The sequence below is a fragment of the Pseudorasbora parva genome, chromosome 18 (genome assembly GCF_024679245.1).
Source record: "Pseudorasbora parva isolate DD20220531a chromosome 18, ASM2467924v1, whole genome shotgun sequence".
In the NCBI taxonomy this organism is placed as follows: domain Eukaryota; kingdom Metazoa; phylum Chordata; class Actinopteri; order Cypriniformes; family Gobionidae; genus Pseudorasbora; species Pseudorasbora parva.
Genome location: NC_090189.1, coordinates 17,845,781 through 17,862,054, shown reverse-complemented (window position 1 = coordinate 17,862,054; position 16,274 = coordinate 17,845,781). Strand labels below are relative to the sequence as shown.

General features: G+C 41.2%; 1 protein-coding gene across 1 annotated transcript in view; it reads left to right on the top strand.

The window, feature by feature from the left end:
• Positions 1-16,274, top strand: part of si:dkey-112m2.1 (transmembrane protein 132C) — a 176,840-nt gene that overhangs the window by 40,709 nt on the left and 119,857 nt on the right. Inside the window, exon 2 of the mRNA XM_067423619.1 lies at positions 3,837-4,743. Within this exon, the coding sequence (XP_067279720.1) occupies positions 3,837-4,743 (907 nt within the window). The remainder of the gene's footprint in view (positions 1-3,836; positions 4,744-16,274) is intronic.

Sequence of the window (16,274 nt, the reverse complement as noted above, 5' to 3'; positions counted from 1 at the left end):
GTGTTTTCTCTTTTATCACACAGTCATGAATGGATTTACAATTTATTTTAGTTATTTTTGCTCAGAGCACTGATATTTTAATTTCACCACACAAAATTCTGTTTGTACTTGTATAATCTGTGCATATGTATGCTTAGGTCTTTTATACTGAGGTGGGGTTGAACAGTATTGCTGTGAAGTGATTAGATGCTGTATGCCACTACAAGCTTGTGCTCTCACTTGTAATTGGCTCTTAGGATAAGGGGGGCATGTATGTTCAGGCACTGACTACTTATGAAACGCTTGTGTGTCTTGTGTCTTGTTAGCTCTCTTCCATTTGCTCTAGGATAAATCTAGGATTTCTGCCTGTGAAGCTTTTCAATCTTTGATGTATTATATATAGCTATCATATATTATAATCACTAATATCAGCCAATACATATACAATATTTATATTAATGTTTTATTCAATAATTATATTCAATAATTGTATTATTGTACACTGTAAAAAATTATTTAGAAAAAAGTTACCTGGTTGCCCTAAAATTCATTGCCATAAAAGAGTTCATTGAAATTAAAATTTTGAGTTAATACAATGAATTTTTTTTTTAGATTTGACAACCTTTATTAAAATATTATTAAAAGATTTTGTAAGCATATTGGGTAATTGTGTGTGTTTTATTTCTGATGATGCAGTGAAACATGCCAAATAGTGCTATTTTCATGATTTATAATTTTTTTTATGTGGTTCAGATACAATAATATTTTGAGTTTCAATTTATTAAACAAATTTCCTTCATTGGATCAACTCAAATTTTTAATTTCAATAAACTCAAAATTTTAAGGCAACTAGGTTACTTACTTTTTTAAGTTAAACCAACAAAAAACAACCAAATTTTTTACAGTGTAATAATATATTTAATATTGTAAGACTTTAGTTCTTCGCCAGAACACACGTGTTGCGTAACACAGGAATGATTCTCATTGGTCCTTGTGGAAGCTCAAACATGCTGCTTAACACGAGAATTAACCTCATTGGTCCTTGCAGAAGCTAAAATGTGCTGCATAATACGAAAATTAACCTTGTTGGTTCTTGCTTCAGATGTGCTGTGTAACATAAGAATGAACCTCATTGGCTCTTGCAGAAGCTCAAACGTGCTGCATGACACATGAGATTGAAACCCATTGGTTCTAGTCGAAGCTTAGCCTGGATGCCCGCCGAACTTAGCCCCGTCCCCACAACATTTGAGCTCCGGCAGTTTGGGCTGGACTTGATCCATAGAGGAGTAATTATGCCAATGACCAATGAAATTGTTTGGGAGGTCTTTAGACGATGATAGACAGTAACGTAATCATCCATGTCTTTTTCATTGGTTCTTGCGGAAGGCCAAACGTGCTGCATAGCACATAACGGCCATTTCCACACGTTCCACACTTGCCACACCGCAAGCGTGAGCAGTGCGTGAGCTTCACGTCAGCGTAACTACACCGTCACTGCAGCTGCAGATGCGCGAGAGTATTCACACTGGAAGTGTTTGTGCAGTGTCACAGTATGAGTCACAGTAGCTCCCACAATGTTAGAGCCTTCACCTGTTTGAGTATTACATAATAAACTAAAAGTAAGTTCATCATATTTTCTGGCTAGTTTACTTTATTTGTCATAATCATAACTATACTTTCATCCAAACTGAATACTTAAAACAAGTTTAAATGGGTAAATCTTCCAGAGATACTTTTTATTCTTAAAACACACTACACGTGCTTCCTGTGTGCATTTTGGCCACTTTTTGTGTGAAACCATACTTATTTTGTACATTAAAAGTGTACTTTCATTTTAATTGAGTGTGAGCAGCGCAGCAAAAATAAGCTCGCCGTCGAAAACCCCCACTTCACTGCTGCTCACGCGACGCTCCTGCTTGACAATCACGCGCTTCTGCTGCTGCCGGTGTGAATGCACTCATTGATTAACATGGGCGCCGAAAAAAATATGCGCCGCTCATGCTTGCGGTGTGAAATGGCAGTAAGAATGAACCTCATTGGTTCGTGTGGAAGGTCAAACGTGCTGCATAACACACAAGAATGAACCTCATTGGTTCTTACTGAAGCTAAAATGTGCTGCGTAATACACGAGAATGAACCTCATTGGTTCTTGCTGAAGCAAAAACGTGCTGTGTAACACATGAGAATGAACCTCATTGGTTCTTGCAGAAGCTCAAACGTGCTGCATAAAACATAAGAATGAACCTCATTGGTTCTTGCAGAAGCTCAAACGTGCTGCATAAAACATAAGAATGAACCTCATTGGTTCTTGCAGAAGCTCAAACGTGCTGCATAAAACATAAGAATGAACCTCATTGGTTCTTGCGGAAGCTCAAACATGCCACATAACACACAAGAATGAACCTCATTGGTTCTTGCAGAAGCTCAAACGTGCTGCTTAACACATAATAATGAACCTTATTGGTTCTTGCAGAAGGTCGAACGTTATATTGAACAGACACGTTCAGTATTTAATTGTAATGTCTGTTCTCTAACTCAAACTCAGTCACTGTAATCCAGTAGCGGTGGCTTTGGGAGTGGCCTCGGAGGGCAGTGAAGCATTCTGGGAATTGTAGTCTTTCATCCCCATGAGACAAAAATAAATTTTCGGTCTTTTCTCAGTCTAGAAGACACCAAATTCAAAAATAATTTCACATTTCTACTACATTAATGACCCAGTTTAAATACAGATTCATCTTTTCAGCGCTGAAGTACCCCTTTAATCTGCTTTAATCATATAAAGGCTTCAATTCATACTATTCTGTTTAGTTATTTGATTTTTCCAAATTTTAATCAAAGGTTTGATCAAAGGTTAAGTTTGATCAAAGAGTCACTAGTTTCTCAGAACATTTCCAGTACACATTGAGCATGTAATATTTTTGCTAAACATTTTGTTTGACAGAGAGACTGAATTGACAGAATTACTGGTTTACTGACATTTTTCAGCGAAAATGCCCATCTGATTCTTCCAAATGTCTAGATGTGATAATCTGCTAGTTTCTAAGAGAAAGACACAGTATCTGCAAATTAATTATTTTTTTTATTTTTATGGTAGCACTTTTGAAAATACATTTTATGATTTTTTTTCTCTGAATTTACTCTTTATTTGTCTCCCTTTTTCTTTCTATTTCTCCTATTTTATTGCTGCCAAAAAGAATAATGTTTTAGTCCCACAGGAAAATGGTCTTTGAGTAAACTTTTACTCCCACCTTTCTTTACTGACATTTTGCAATACTGTTTTCAATATCTGGTTCCCCTGAAACAAAACAAACTGATTCCACTATATTAACTCACTATTCATGAGATGATTTGATTTATTATAGGTGATTACATTAAAAGAATAATAAAACAAAGTTAACTTTCTGTATACAAATGCGGTAGAACAAATCCCCAAACTCAATCTATATTCACTGGCACAAACCTATAAATAAACCATGAAATACTTTGTTGCACAATGGTATATAAGCATCTTCCTGCTGTGCTGCAGTGTCTGCCTTAAGCACCAATAGCATTTGTCTGCCACCAGCTGTCACAAATCTCCAGCATCTCTTTCTCTCAGACTTGCGCTGTGACGCAAAATCAATGGAGCCTCTTGGGTCCTTCCATCACCCCAAATATCTGCAGTGAACTGCTGGTTGAAGGCATTCAATAAAAGAGTCCAGTTGCCTGGAGATGGGATTGCAGAATAGGGCGTGGAGACAAATGACTCTTGCTTTAGAGCATGTAAGAGCATGCAAGTAGCTAGGTCGGGTTTAGAGGTCTTACTGTCTGATAGATAGATGAGTGATGTCTTTCCTGTCTTCTCCATTATTTGGCAGTCATCGACAGTCGGATGCTGATGGAAGGACTGCAGAGATTTGGTGCCATCCCGACGTATCTTCCGGTCCGATATCAGGTGTTAAATGCAGAGTCTGCCTTCTTCCTGAAAGAAGCCAACCAGGACATCATGAGAAACTCCAGCCTGCAGGTTCGTACAGAACTTTTCTTTATCCAACAAGCCAGAAAGATGCCATCGGTCAATGCCAGTTATGGACCGCTGTATGTGGAACAGCCCGTGCCCATGGATCTTCTGGGCCCGGGACTCTTTAACAACCCTACATCCACGTCCCCATCATCCACTTCCTCTCCTCTCTTTAGTTTTAACTGGAAAGTGCAGACTTTCATTATCAGTGAGCGAATCCATCCCAGTTGGCCAAAGGTTCAGGTTCTCTTCTACTTAGTAGGCCGTGATTGGGATGACTACAGCGCCGTGAACAAATTGCCATGTGTCAGGATGTTTGCCTTCCATGAAACCCAAGAGGTACGAGGCACATGTCGTTTGAAAGGGGAACTCGGACTCTGTGTGGCTGAACTGGAGCCATTGCCTAGCTGGTTCAGTCCTCCTAGCGTCATACCAGGTCGACAGAGATCTCCTGAGCAAGTTGAAGGCACTCCTGTGGAGCTGTATTACATGCTACAAACCACTGACACTGGGGAATGCAGCTCGGAGGACTCCCGCAAGACCAATTCCATCCGCACTGGCCAAATGGGTCCGGCCGGTTACTTCTCAGGGCCCACACCCATGCGCAGGATCGGCAGTGTAAGGCTGTTCCAGCCACTCTCTGAGCTCCGTTTAGACAGTAACTTTGTGGTGATGGTTCCCTCAAGACCCATCAGGCAGAGGGAGACGGTGTCAGCCTTCCTCGCTGTCTCCACCCTTTCATCAGTAGAGATCTTCACTTTAAGGTGAGTGACCCCCACTAGTAATACTTTTGAATATGTATTTATTTATTGACTTACTTACTTAATTGATAGCTAGACTTGACAGCCATTGATCATCAAGTATTTCACGACGACCCCCTCCAAGCATTAACCCCTCAAATTGATTTGTGGCACTGAGAAAATTTTACCTATAAAATTTTACCTGGAATTTAATTATCAAATTTTTTTGGGGAAGTTGTATTCAAAAAAACACTTCTAGGATTTATTTTTGAACACTGTTTGAGTGGGCATACTGCTTCTGAAGCAAGATGAATAAATTGACAATTTTATTTTCTGTGTGGCTCATGAATGTTGATGATTTCATGCTCTCAAAATGTACTGTGTTTGGCAGTGTATCATGTTATTACATATGTTACCAACGAACACAGATTAATAAAGTCTTGAAAGGTCGTGGAAATTTATAGTCTACTGAAATTTTCGTTCTCTATAAGATGATTTAAAAAATAAATAAATACCAGTCATCTTCACAAATGACTGAAAATCATAAGAAGATTATTGATTGATTGATTTATTCCCATCCACAAGGTCCCATCCACATGAAGCCAGAACTTTCCCAATCCAATCTTTTTTTCCCCCTCGTTTCAAGAAATATCTACATACACAAGAGATCACTGAAACTAACTTAAAATGATATAGTATACATGCCAGGCCAGTGTGTGGCGCTGTAATTCTGCCACAGAAATACACCAAAAGCAGAAGAAGAGTTGAGGCTCAAGGGTATAACTCTGGTAGGAGGTGAGGGAAAATCTCATGATTACACGATCTGTGTACACCTACACCTACCCTTTCATTAAATGCAACTTAATACAAATGAATTAATCATGGAAATTAATCTGTGTAAAATACACAATATGACCTGTTTGAAATGAATTTCTTTAGAACCCAGTGTGAAAAAGTTTGAAAATTCTTTATTGATTCATTGAGTGTTGAGCTCTAATTAGAACAAGCGGATTTGATGAAGCGACTAAAGACATTCTGTGCAAGTGAGTAAATGACCGTGAGGGAAATTAATGTTCGTTCCTGTTTGCATTCTCTCACGCCTGATATCTAAATCATGCTTTGAGTTATACACTGACAGCCTTGGCAAATTTGTCAACCTCGTCTAGCTTTAGCTTACAGCCGGCCACTATCTCATGTGTGATTAATGAACTTTAAGTGTTCCAGTCTCAATACAAACCAGTTTGCAGCTATCTAATTCATTTGTGAATAGTGGGTGTTTACTAGATCAATGAATGAAGCTTAGCATGCAGAAGAAAAAAACTAACTCAGAATTGAATTGCCTTTGATGTAGACAGAAATGAAGAAGCTCCTGGCAGATGCATTGTTTTCGGAAATGTTCTCCAAGGGTGCTCTAACATTAGAAACAGCAGTTTCTAGTAGAGTTATCAGGCCAGCTTTAATTAATGCAGAAAGAAGAAGTTTAGTCCTCAATAGCAAGGAAATTTGTGATGTCTGGGGTGATGTTGTGCTGTGGGAAACTATCCAGTGATGGTGATTCCTCTGTAGTTCCTCCTGTGCTCATACAGGGTGGTGATAAGATCCTATTTAAAAGGGGTTGTTTTTTCTTTCCTCTACTTGATGCCTAAATATCTTTGTGACGGCTCCAAGTTCCCTCAACCCCTGGAGATAGGCACAGCTCTGTTCTCAGCTTGGGCTGCTCTCTGAGTTCCAACCAAACAGTTTTTTAAATAGTGACCAGCTGAGCGCTGCTGATATGACTCTTTCTCTAGGGTCCCTGGCTGTTGAAGTGTTGGGTATGTGTGAAGCTGCTGGGGGGAGGTTATGTGTCGCTGGTGCTGTTGGAGCCAGATCTCCTCATCTTATCATCAGCCTAGGGATAAAAATGCTCCCTGATCAGCTTTTCCCTGCCCAACACAATCAGGGTAAAACAGAATAGCTCCTGAGCATCACATCTGACTGCCAGACTTCCTCGGCCCGCGAATAAATACAAAATGTACAATGAACTGGTGGATTGATATTTAAAGTGCACCTTCTTGTTTTTTGCAGCATATATGGATGAAATTGTTCTTTACATATATGGGCGTCTGAACCATTGTGTGTAGGTGGTACAAGACCCGCTCACTTTTTACGATCAATAATATTGGACCCACTCACTTTTATCGTCTCTAATTCAGCACATGTCTGTTTACTTACCCCTAACCGATAAACATTTATTATTAAACACGTTAGACCACAGATCTTCAACCCTGCTCCTGGTGACCCATTGTCCTGCAGAGTTTAGCTCCCAATAGGGCTGCACGATAAATCACATTTTACATGAGAACATGCTTATCACGATTTGGCTTATCTTGATTATCAAATCGTAAAGGCTGTGATTATCTTTTATGCGCAGTTTGTCCGTGTAGGACAGCTCTCTGATCAGTAGTAAATGCTGTTCCATCTGAAAGTACTGCGAATTTGAGTTGCTTATAACATGCATTTGAAAAAAGAAACATGCGTCAAACATCTTTCCAACCATGAGAAGCATTTAGTCATGTTTCATCAAAGGGTTTTAATCTGTTTATTCAGCTCACCGATAGTATGATGATTATAGCGATTTCCACATGGATTTCCGTGAATGACGTGTTATTGTACGTCTCCGGCATATACCTGAAGTTTCCTGCGAGAGAGCACCCTCTGGCTTGCGGAGCAGCGTTTACTACTGATCATAGCCGTGCTGCACTGAGAAGCTGCGCATGCAATAATCACAGCCTCTGCCAAATCACGTGCGATTTTATTGCGATTTATCGTGCAGGCCTAGCTCCAACCCTAATAAAAGACAGGTGAAGCTAATCAAACTCTTCAGGGTCACTTGTTAAAAATACACAGGCAAGTGTTCTGATGCAGGTTGGAAATAAACTTTGCAGGACAGTGGGTCCCCAGGAGCAGGGTTGAAGACCTCCGTGTTGGATGCTTTATTTCAAAAAATCAATTTCTATTGAAAATAAATGCTTTTCCTATCTGATATGTGATGGGAAAATGGAGTAGAGCGAGTTCGGCAAAAGGCAATTCAAACCTCGGATAGATTTGCATCAAAACTAATTGCCAGGTGTCTTACCCCTACACTATTGCCGCTCTAAAGAGTTTAGTGATATCCATATTTTTGTCTTTCCCAACCAGGTGTTTAGTAAACAAGGCAATATATTTTTGCTTAATATAAATTGCATCTACTCCAGTAAAAAACCCACCCACATTTTTATTGCTTCTGGTGCCCCTGTTTACATGTATGGGTGAATTTGATCAATCAATTAATCAATCAATCAATCAATCAATCAATCAATCAATCAATCAATCAATCAATCAATCAATCAATCAATCACTCACTCACTCACTCACTCACTCACTCACTCACTCACTCACACAAAATTGTTATTATTGTCATTTTAGAAATAAAAAAGTTAATAAAAATTATATTTATCATCATAAAAATTTGGTAAATAGTTTGCAGAAGAAGTTTACCAAGGAATGTAAGCCTTTTCATTCATGTTTTCCGTTTCCCATTTCCCCGCTCTTTTGTGAGAGAAATCCCGCTTTAAGCTTGAAATTTGAAAACATATGCTCTGAAAAAAAAGAAAAAAAAACTTGGTTACTTATGTAACCCTCGTTCCCTGAAGGAGGGAACAGAGACGTACGTCAGAACTAGACCGACGAATGGGGATCACTTCTGGGAGCCCCTATCAGCTTCGAGATTTAGAAAACGGGCCAATGAACATTGGCGTGCGTGCTTTGCATGTCGCACCCTGCCCCGCTGCGCGGGTATAAAGCGGAAGCGATCACCACGCACCATTGTTTTTCACTGAGGAGCCGAACCAAGGCTCGAACTGCAGTGATGGTACAGCAACTGTGCTGATGGGACGTACGTCTCCGTTTCCTTCTTCAAGGAATGAAGGTTACATACGTAACCGAGAAGTTCCCTTTCAGTCGGTCACATTCGACGTACGTTAGAACTAGACCGACGAATGGGGATCCCTATGGAAAACGCCACAGTTACTACCACTTCCAGCGCCCTGCCGGAGTCCCTCGGACCCCGTCTCAGCGGGCGGGGAATTTCCTGCAGGGAGAGCCCTACTGCTATCCCACAAGACCCAACAGTGGGCTATTGGATAACGCTGGGAAAGCGTGCCCCTGGAGGCCGCTGCGGAAGCCACACTCCCCCAAAGGAGATAATGTGTGGAATTTACACGTATGGACTGGCCGAGGGCAGTGCTACATACGGGAGTTCCAGGGGTGGCCCCGGCCCAGATGGGCGGGGGACAGTCACCGCACTGAGACGGCACAGTGGGCTCTGCCAAGGGATAGACACAGGCTCACCGTAGGGAGCCGTACCGTGGAGAATACACATATGGGACCACCGTGGGGGTCACTACATATGGAACCCAGCCTAACACAAGTTCCACACTGCATACGAGTGTTATACCTGGAGTCGGACCCTCCGCCACGTCTGACTGCCGAGGGTTGCGGAGGACTCGACAGGGTTCGCCATACTGGGAAACACGACTGGAGCAATATAAGCGCACATATCTGTTCCCTGGGGAAGGGAGTGGTGCAGCAAGCCGACACTAGAATGGGCATTTCAGAGGTACCGACTCTGAGGAGTGCGTACACGGGAAGCTACCGGTTCTATGGGTGTCGCCCAGCCCGCAGCTCTACAATATCTGTCAGTGAGGCGTCATGAGCCAGCGCCCAGGAAGAGGCTACACCCTTGGTGGAGTGGGCTCAAAATCCCGAGCAGGCAGGGCACGTCTTGGGACATATGCCAAGACAAAGGCATCCACTATCTAGTGAGCCATCCTCTGCTTGGAGACAGCCTTTTTCCTTCTGCTGTCCTCCGTAACAGACGAAGAGCTGCTCTGAGGTCCTAAGCTTTAGGTTTTGTCCCCATACATCCGAAGGCTCGGACAGGACAGAGAAAAGCCAGGGCTGGGTCTGCCTCCTCCGAAGGCAGCGCTTGCAGGCTCACCACCTGGTCCTGGAAGGGAGTGGTGGGAACCTTGGGCACGTATCCGGGCAGGGGTCTCAGGACAACGTGAGAGTAGTCCGGCCCGAATTCCAGGCACGATTCGTCGACCGAAAATGCCTGCAGGTCCCCTACCCTCTTGATACAGGCCAAAGCAACCAGGAGTACTGTCCTCAGAGATAGAATTTTTAACTACACTGACTGCAAAGGCTCAAGGGAGGTCTCTGAAGTGCACTAAGCACCAGAGAAAAGGTCCCAAGAGGGTATAGAGGGGAGGCGAGGCGAGGCGGATTTAATCTCCTCGCGCCCCTCAGGAACCTGACGATCCGGTCGTGCTTCCCCCAAAAAACGTACCTTCTACTAGTTCGTGATGGGCAGCGATAACGGCCACATACACTTAGCGGGTGGAGGGAGACATCCCATCTTGTAGGAAGGAAAGCACAGCCCTGACCGAACACCTTCGGGGGTCTTCTCGACGAGAGGACCAGTCGACGAACAGGTTCCAATTCAACGCATATAGGTGCCTCGTAGAGGGAGCTCTAGCGGAAGCGATGGTGTCTGCCACAGCCAGCCATCTAGAACCTCCGCGTCCCGTCCAGGGACCATACATGGAGTTTCCAGAGGTCTGGACGCCAGAGGGTGCCCCATCTCTGAGTCAGGAGGTCCTTCCTCAGAGGAATGGGCCAAGGACCGCCGTTCGCTAGCTAGAAGCACGCAAACGCAACTCGGCCATCGTCATTATGGCCCCGCCCACCGACTCTATACACGATGTGATTGGCCCGGCAAGATTTCGGCGAATACAGCTCAGAAGGGTATTGAGGGTTGCTAGACGACACTCGCGGGCAGGTTCAATTTGCTGCTGCTAGGGTGCGTCTAGATTTCTAGGCTATAAACATGCAATATCGTTGACGAAAAAAGACGAGTCTAAAATGTAGTTTAAAAAATACAAACTTTAACAAAAACCACTGGTTTTGTTGGGGGGAAAGAAGAGCATTTGTGCTTGCGGTTGCCAGATTTCAGTCATTTAAATCCCCCAATCAGAGTTTCTCTATGAAAAGAACACGTATACTATCTGGTGTTTTACCTAAACATGTTCAATCTGGCAACCATATGCACGCGAGCTCTCTCTCGCGAGCAGATGATCTGAAAACACCAATAAACAAGTAAGCTGCATTTTAGCCATCTCCATTTGAGATGTTCTGCTTAAAGTGTCATTCAGTCGGTCTGTGTTCTGTCAGGACGGTCATTTAATCTGTAGCTGAACTGCTGTGAGCTGTGAGCTGCTGAAATAAGCCAATCAGAGCAGAACTCAACATTAATATTCATGCCTCTACCAAATAAGGCAAAAACAGAGCATTACATCCCAGGGACAATTTCTAGGGTTGTAAATGGACCTGTAAAACTGTATCTGGACAATTTTTGCCCTTGAATAAGCCAAATACCCTCTAGATATCAGAGAACAATTTAACATATTGTTTCAACTCATTATAGGGCACCTTTAAAATTCTAATTCATATGTTGATTTTTTTTTTAAATCTTTCTCTCAAATTCAAACTCCTGATTGTAAGACTGTAATGCTTATTGGTGATGAACATGCTCTTAAATGCTCAGGCCAGTGTTTTGTATTTGGAGCTTGCACTTTCTTGGTTTTTGCCTCATTAGTGGTTTGGAGAGCAGTAACATGTTGAGATGGGATTCATACCTGATTCATAATGCAAATGGAAACACGCTTCCCTCACGAACAAATTAACAACCTCTCAAAAGATAAATAGCCCCTGCTGTATTGTAATTCTGACTAAACAATCTTACACGTTTCTGCACGTCCCAGTGGAATATATGCTAATACATGCAAATGAGTAATCGTTCCTTATGGACCATTTCTTATTTTGCCGTAGCAGATATTTTTCCTCATCCAATTTTAGTCCAATTGCATATACACTATTCTGATAAGTACAAATGACCAAAAGTTGATTGCCTCTGTCAGTTGACATTTGTCTTGAATTTGAAGGTATGTCAGATAAATGAATGACAGTGAATATAATTACTGCATTTCACCATAATAGCCTTCTCTAGATCCATTGTCCTCTGTTTAATAATCTAATCACTGTACTTTGGCTAAGTGTGACGGATAGAAGAATACATTTATGCCTATTTTAATCATTTTTTGACTTAACACTTATTCCTTAAGAGACGTGTTGAAATATTCTGTCATTATTTGTTCATCATTGGGTTGTTCAATCACTTTTAGAAAAAATGTTCAATGGGTTTTGGGTCTTGACTCTTTATTCGAAAAAGTTAAAGGAGAAATGTCTTAAATACTTAAATAATACTTTCATGTTTAACAGTTTTTTTTTCCTAGGGTAAAGTATGTTTATTAGCAATTAATTTAATAAAATGTAATTCATTTAGTTTAATTAATTAATTAATTATTAATTTTAATTTAGACTAAATCAATCAAATGACCCCATGGTGGCAACCCTTAAAAATTAAGCACATGACCGAACCCAAGGACCAAATGTTTTCCACATAAAATCTCCACGCATTGCACCAAAATTAAAATTCCCTCGGATATAGATCAGACAATAATTATTTTCATGTTGTGACTGATAGTAAAATTCAGTTCAATTTTGTCTAAAATATTACAAATAAGATAAAATATGCTGTTTTTATTTAATTTAGGATTACAAAATAATGTACATAATAATGGATTTTCAATTTGAAATTAGCTAAAGATAACATTTGAGAACAAAATAAATATTTGGTCTTTTTAAAGGTGTTATAGATGACTGCAAAGGTAATCTAACTGTAAAAATAGGTAAACATCCAATATATTTTAAATAAAAATAAATAAAAAAATTAAAAATTGATAATGTCACCCAATAACCAATATGGTCCAAATCTATTGTGCATCCCTATAGTTTAAGATTTTTTTGTACAATGAAGCTGTCCTTGGTCTCCATTGTCTTTCGTTGTAAATAAGTGTTTCTTTATGATGTTCCTGAAATGGTGTTTATTTCATCCACTGTTTGCCTCTCTCTCTCTCTCTCTCTCTCTCTCTCTCTCTCTCTCTCTCTCTCTCTCTCTCTCTCTCTCTCTCTCTCTCTCTATCTCTCTCTCTCTCTCTCTCTCTCTCTCTCTCTCTCTCTCTCTCTCTCTCTCTCTCCTTTCTCTCTCTCTCTCTCTCTCTCTCTCTCTCTCTCTCTCTCTCTCTCTCTCTCTCACTCACTCACTCACTCACTCACTCACTCACTCACTCACACACACACACACACACACACACACACACACACACACACACACACACACACACACACACACACACACACACACACACACACACACACACACACACACACACACACACACACACACACACACATTGTTCTATGCATTTCTTTTCAGTTTCCCCTTAGGAGAAAGGGCTATGAATTGGCCTTTTCACCGATGTATTGGAGCCACTGAACTTGATTAGTTGCCATCACAGTTTACAGAGCAATTCCTCCCAATTTCCTTCTGCCCCTCCAGGGTCGCTGGCACGTGTTTACTTTGAAGGCACTGACTCTCTTCATCTGGCCATTAATAAGTAATTAGTGATTTGTGCACAGGGGAAACTTATTCGCTCTCAAGCTCCATTTTGATTGCTTGCCACACAGGCTCCCTCCACAAAGCAATCAGCGGCTGCTCGCAGCGAATAATCCTAGTGCGCACATTTCTTGGTAATGATATTTAATGCATCCCCACCCATGAATCTCTCGACCTGCTTTCAGCACGTTGGCTGTCATTATTTGACTGAAGGCACTGGATGATTATTTTCCTTTATTATTATTCACTTTGCCTCATCACATGTTTTGCACAGATCTGGGGGGTCCTGGGAGGAACGGGCGTTCTTTGTGTGGTAGTTTAAGCCAAACCCTGATCAGTATGACTAACATTGAGTGCTGTGGATGGTCAGCACAGTGCTCAGACGCTTCTCGCTTTTCCTCCCTGCTGTTCACAGCAGGCCGCCAATGTTGAGTAAAGCCGTTTGACTGGAAGACCCAGACTTATTCCCAGAGAGAGAAATTGTTGTCCATAATAGTTATATTGGAAGTTTGTAGCCTAAAATAAACTTTATTCTGTTGTTTACAAAAGTTTTCTTTTTTTTCTTTTTTGCCCTCTTAAATTAGCGTAATCACAACATTGACAGTGAAGTTTTAATGAATTTTATATATTGTGGTATCTTACCAAGGCTGCTCACCAAGCCTGCATTCATTTGACATTCTTCTTCTTCTTCTTCTTCTTCTTCTTCTTCTTCTTCTTCTTCTTCTTCTTCTTCTTCTTCTTCTTCTTCTTCTTCTTCTTCTTCTTCTTCTTCTTCTTCTTCTTCTTCTTCTTCTTCTTCTTCTTCTTCTTCTTCTTCTTCTTCTTCTTCTTCTTCTTCTTCTTCTTCTTCTTCTTCTTCTCCTCCTCCTCCTCCTCCTCCTCCTCCTCCCCCCTTATTATTAAGTTGTTATTACCAGCATTGGAAAGAAAATATTTGGTAACATTGATGTCTTTACTGGCACGCTCAAGGGGTTTTCAAATATAATTTAATATATATATATGATACTGGATATTTGCATAATTACAGCTGGTTCCATAGATCTAAAATAACATTCTCTGTTTTTAAATTTGCTTATTAGTATAAGTGTTAGATTTCTGAACTAATTTGTAGTTGATAAATATGGGAATATTATATTCAATATATTATATAAAGTATATTATATAAGTTTTAGATGCATGCATGTGCCAAAAAAGAGAAACCACTGAGTTACAGACATTGTTACCGTTACAGACAGCAAAATTAATATCAATACCTTACGGCCTTCAGTACTCTTCTTTTTGATCATTTACTGGACGATTGGAAGACTTTAATAATGAAAGATGTTTCTGTCAGGGTTCTGTCACTTCGGTCTAGCTTTCTCTTGGTTTTGTTACAGAGCCCTGATACTCCTATATTGTTTGTCTTGTGTGAGCGCGTAGCTTTGTGCATGCTCGAGCTGCGTGCTCTTCGGTCCTTTTGAGTGTTCTGTGTGGGGCGTGGGGTTTGGATCCCAGCACTTCGGTCTAGTTGGGTTTTGGTTTTGTGTTGGGATTCGGCCATTCATGCTCCTCATGTGTTGTGTAGCATGCACCTGGTGTTTTTCACTGGCTGCATGCTATCCTGTGCTTATGAGTTTTCATTAGCTGCATGTTCAATTCCCGTTTGGTGTAAGCACATGTTCATGTGTTTCTTTGTCCCATGTGGTCATGTCGATTGTCTAACCGTGCCCACCTTGTTTCCTGATTATTGGTTCATTTGCCCCACCTGTCTTCTCTTGTTACCCTTGTTTGTTTGCTCCCATTTACTTGTGTTTGCAGTCCTGGGCTGGATCGTCTTATGTACTTCATGTTTCCCTGCTCGTCAAGTGAAGTCAAGTTGTTTTCCCCCCTTGGGGTAGTTTTTGTTTGTCTTGGTTTATTTTGTATTAAATAAAGCCCATTCCTCTTGCAATTGAGTCCTTGCTCCATTCCATTCAACAAACCCTGACAGTTTCCCTAGATGGGTATTGGTGAAGTATGCTTCAAGGCTTGGGAATGACCTCATTCTGGCCATCAGCTTCACTGAGCTTGGTTGGGAGGTTTGGCCTTTATCTCTCGCTCTAAGCATGCGATTTGGAGCAAAGCCCTCAGAAGCTTCTGGAAGAGTGTGTAGTGGGTGGCTAAGCCTTGATCAGCTCATGGGGGGGGATCTCTTGTCAGGTCCAGTAATCCCAGAATCATCAGATAACAGGACATGCATTGATGATCACATGATGGTTTAATCTCAGTGGTTGCAAAAGTGTTAAAAAGGGCTATTTATAAGGCCTAGATACAAAGCCATAACAGATTACAGTGAGCCCTACTCACGTCTGTAGACTTTTCAAAATCTGTAGACTTTTGTAGAAGAATGAGAAACCCAAAATTGTCTGTGACTTCTGATCTCTGTAACCTCCACCAGAATGTATAATTCTCTGTGAAGAATAGCCAAGAACAAAAAAAAAGGTGTTTCATGCACAAAAACACTCACTTCTGCTTCTCACGGTGCCTGTTTTTTCCCTCTCTCTGTCCCCTGGGATTCTTGCACTGTCAGCTCTATTTACTAAAAGGAACCCGTCAGGATTTTACTGTTTTCGGAATAAGAATGAAAAATGATCATTGATATACTTGGGGCAGAATCCCTTTGGGGAATTCACTGATATCATTGTTTATTTGCACACTTTGTTTGGATTGTTTTAGGACCTGATTTAAATTATGTTTTAGCACCCGAGGAGCTATGCAAATCAGATGACAGTACAAGCAAGGCCAAAACCTTGTGTTGAATGTGATTCGCATGACATGGTTTCACACCTTGCAGGCTGGTTCTGAACGCTTGGTTGCGGAAAATGCAGCAAACTACTCTGATCTGGCATACTTTACTGAGACTGAAGCCTCTCTCCACCACCGCAATCCAGACAACTAAAACAGCTCTTTAAAAAGCATGACTACAACTTGCATTTAC